The 2,684-nt window shown below is 33.9% G+C and overlaps 2 protein-coding genes across 2 annotated transcripts in view; one reads left to right on the top strand and one right to left on the bottom strand.

Annotated features, from left to right (window-relative positions):
• Positions 1-1,155, bottom strand: part of LOC106875306 (39S ribosomal protein L9, mitochondrial) — a 13,625-nt gene extending 12,470 nt beyond the window's left edge. The window contains exon 1 of the mRNA XM_014923397.2: positions 490-1,155. The gene's annotated coding sequence lies outside the window, so the exon portion shown is untranslated. The remainder of the gene's footprint in view (positions 1-489) is intronic.
• Positions 1,156-1,396: 241 nt separating this feature from the next.
• Positions 1,397-2,684, top strand: part of LOC106875317 (COMM domain-containing protein 4) — a 30,460-nt gene continuing 29,172 nt past the window's right edge. The window contains exon 1 of the mRNA XM_014923407.2: positions 1,397-1,472. Within this exon, the coding sequence (XP_014778893.1) occupies positions 1,470-1,472 (3 nt within the window). The 5' untranslated portion in view covers positions 1,397-1,469. The remainder of the gene's footprint in view (positions 1,473-2,684) is intronic.

Below are 2,684 nucleotides of genomic sequence, written 5' to 3'. Positions count from 1 at the left end.
TTTTTTTTTTTTTTTTTGTTCTTTTTTAGTATTGTGTCAAATACTAATATTTATAAATCGAACGATCGGCTAGAAACTCGAAACCCAGTAATGACATACGAGGGGCTTTTTCGATCATAGATTTGCGAGATGAGGGCTGACATAGACTAAAAAACAACACTCAATATTGTTATTATTGTTTTGATCGAGCAAGGAGAAAATGGGTTGTGCCATTTCTGGGAAAATTAACGAAATGAAATGGGGAAAGATACTGAATTTCAGAGTTGGTTCCCGAGAATTCACATTCTAAAGTAGTCTTTAAAAAAACAAAACAACGTGCCTGCTGCATTCGAAGGGAAATCGCAGTAATTCAAATATACTCCAACTTTTATAATAGCTAACTAAATTTGTAGCTTCATAGTTAAACTTACAACTAAAACATATATTTTAATGTCAACTATATATGTTATTATGTTCAATATTGAGAAAGAGCAAAAACAAATAACTGACCTTGCGAAGATAGCGAAAGCATTCAATGACTTAATCTCTCTCTTTTTGACGGAAGTGTACCTTTAGCTATTTCGCAGCAACTGTTGACTCCAAAATAAACCATAGCAAGTGTTATTTCTAAATCAGTACAGAAATATTTCCATTTGTTGGCGTTGTTGTTTAGACTAAAATAAGGCCCATGATCAAAAGCATCCTCGCCGTGCTTATTCCGTCTTTTTGGATATGTAGGGCTACATTGTCAAATGTGTCCTTCCTGTTTACTAAAGCCGAAGAGTGCGTCTTTTATTTGTTACTTTTGGATTTTAAATACACCCCTAGAGGGGTGCGCGTGTGTGTGTGTGTGTTACATATATATACTTGTGTATTGATATTAGTCTACCCAACTACATAGAATATGCTTTGTTGACGAGGTATAATAAAACAGGAACGTGTCTGTTACTTTCTCCAGTTGACTTTAAAAACCAGATCCATTCCGATCTGTATTGTGTATATTGTCCAAAATAATATTTAAGATGTCATCAGGCATGTTTCTTGGTGGCTTCAGGTTTCACACCATAAGACTATCTAGTCCATTTCACCTAACTGACATTGATCACGTTCCAGCTTTCATCCCCAGTGGCAGTAAACCACTGGTCTCTACGCTGCATGTCTTAGTGTGTGTGTGTGTGTGTGTGTGTGTGTGCGTGCGTGCGTGTGTGCGTGTGCGTGCGTGCGTAAGCGTGTGTGTATGTATGTGATTACCAGAATGCTAAATTCTATAATCTGTAATACATTTCAGAGAAGAAAATTTATAAAAATATTTTAGAACTTACTTTTAGTTCCATTTAGTACAAATGTATTTTGAAAGTTCATTGTTTTTGTTCTGTTTTTCATTTTATTTTCATAAACCTTATATCTTCTATAGCAGACGATAGTTCAATCATTTACTGCAGGATACGTTTAAGCGGAAGTTGTGGGAGTTGTTGATTCCAGTTTGAAACATGGTGAGTAAATTGTCTTAGTGAGAATTACATATTTTTATTTTTAAGATTTTGCTGTTTTCTTTGCGCTATTTCTATTTATTTATGGGAGACAATCTTAGTTTATCAGCCCCGGGTGTTTCGTTCATTTTAATTATACTTTTTAATTTAGATAAATACATTGTTAGTACTTCGCATTTCGCCGTCTTCACTGATATGTGCAAGACAGGAAATGAAATATTGTATCAATGACCGGGTTTTAACTGAGGATCAAAACTAAGTCCCACAGAAATCTTACTTTTACTGCACGGCTCTTATACAAGCTAAAATGGTAGAACGGGAAGATATTGGAATATGTTAGTTTATTTGTCCATCTTACTGTCTGAAACGTAACTCAGCGGTCTGTCCAGGAGGCGGATATATATATATATATATATATATATATATGCGAGTAAAAATAAATACAAAAAAGGTGGGGGTTTTTGTATGATTGTGTATAGAGGAATATATTATTTTGCTTAAAAGAGTTCCAACACTGTCTGTTTTTTATGTTTTATTTATATTCCTGCAGAACTAATGTGGGGTATAGAATATGGAATATACAATATATAATATAATATACAATATAAAATAAAATAAAATAAAAATGGATGGCACCATGAAAGAAAGTATTGAATGTAGATGAAATATTGAGTGTTCAATATAAAGGATCAAATATATAAATATATATATATAAAGGCGACTCGAGTTTCAGGGCTATTTCCCTTCGTCATGGCCGGTATGACAGACTTTAGCGTTCATAATAATTTTTCTATCGTCTTAGCTTAACAGCCCTCACCGTTTGTTTTTACTGCCTTGTTCTCACTGTCCTGTTCTTAACACTTTCACCCTCGCAAAAAATCCCAAATTTTATTTAATTTGCTTTGCGGGAAGGACTGTTTCAACGAAGTTGCGTATTGTCCTTGCCTTCGAAACGCGGAGTAGATGAAACAGGGACAACTGATGAAGGGATTTTCTCTTTATGTTGCATGTCTCGTTTCTCTGAGTTTTTTTTTTTTCATTGTTCGAAAAAAGTTCGTTTTCTATGGTTTCGTTTCTCATTGTGTTTAACGTTCTTTTTGATGTCCTGTACCCATATATGCATGTATGTATACATATAGATGTAGGTATTATAATACAGGGTATCCAAGAGATTTAAATATAGATGTAGGTATGTAGATATATGTATGGATATAG

This window comes from Octopus bimaculoides, chromosome 14 (genome assembly GCF_001194135.2).
Source record: "Octopus bimaculoides isolate UCB-OBI-ISO-001 chromosome 14, ASM119413v2, whole genome shotgun sequence".
Lineage (NCBI taxonomy): Eukaryota > Metazoa > Mollusca > Cephalopoda > Octopoda > Octopodidae > Octopus > Octopus bimaculoides.
The sequence above is the reverse complement of the archived record's forward strand: the minus strand, read 5'-3'. Positions and strand labels throughout refer to the sequence as shown.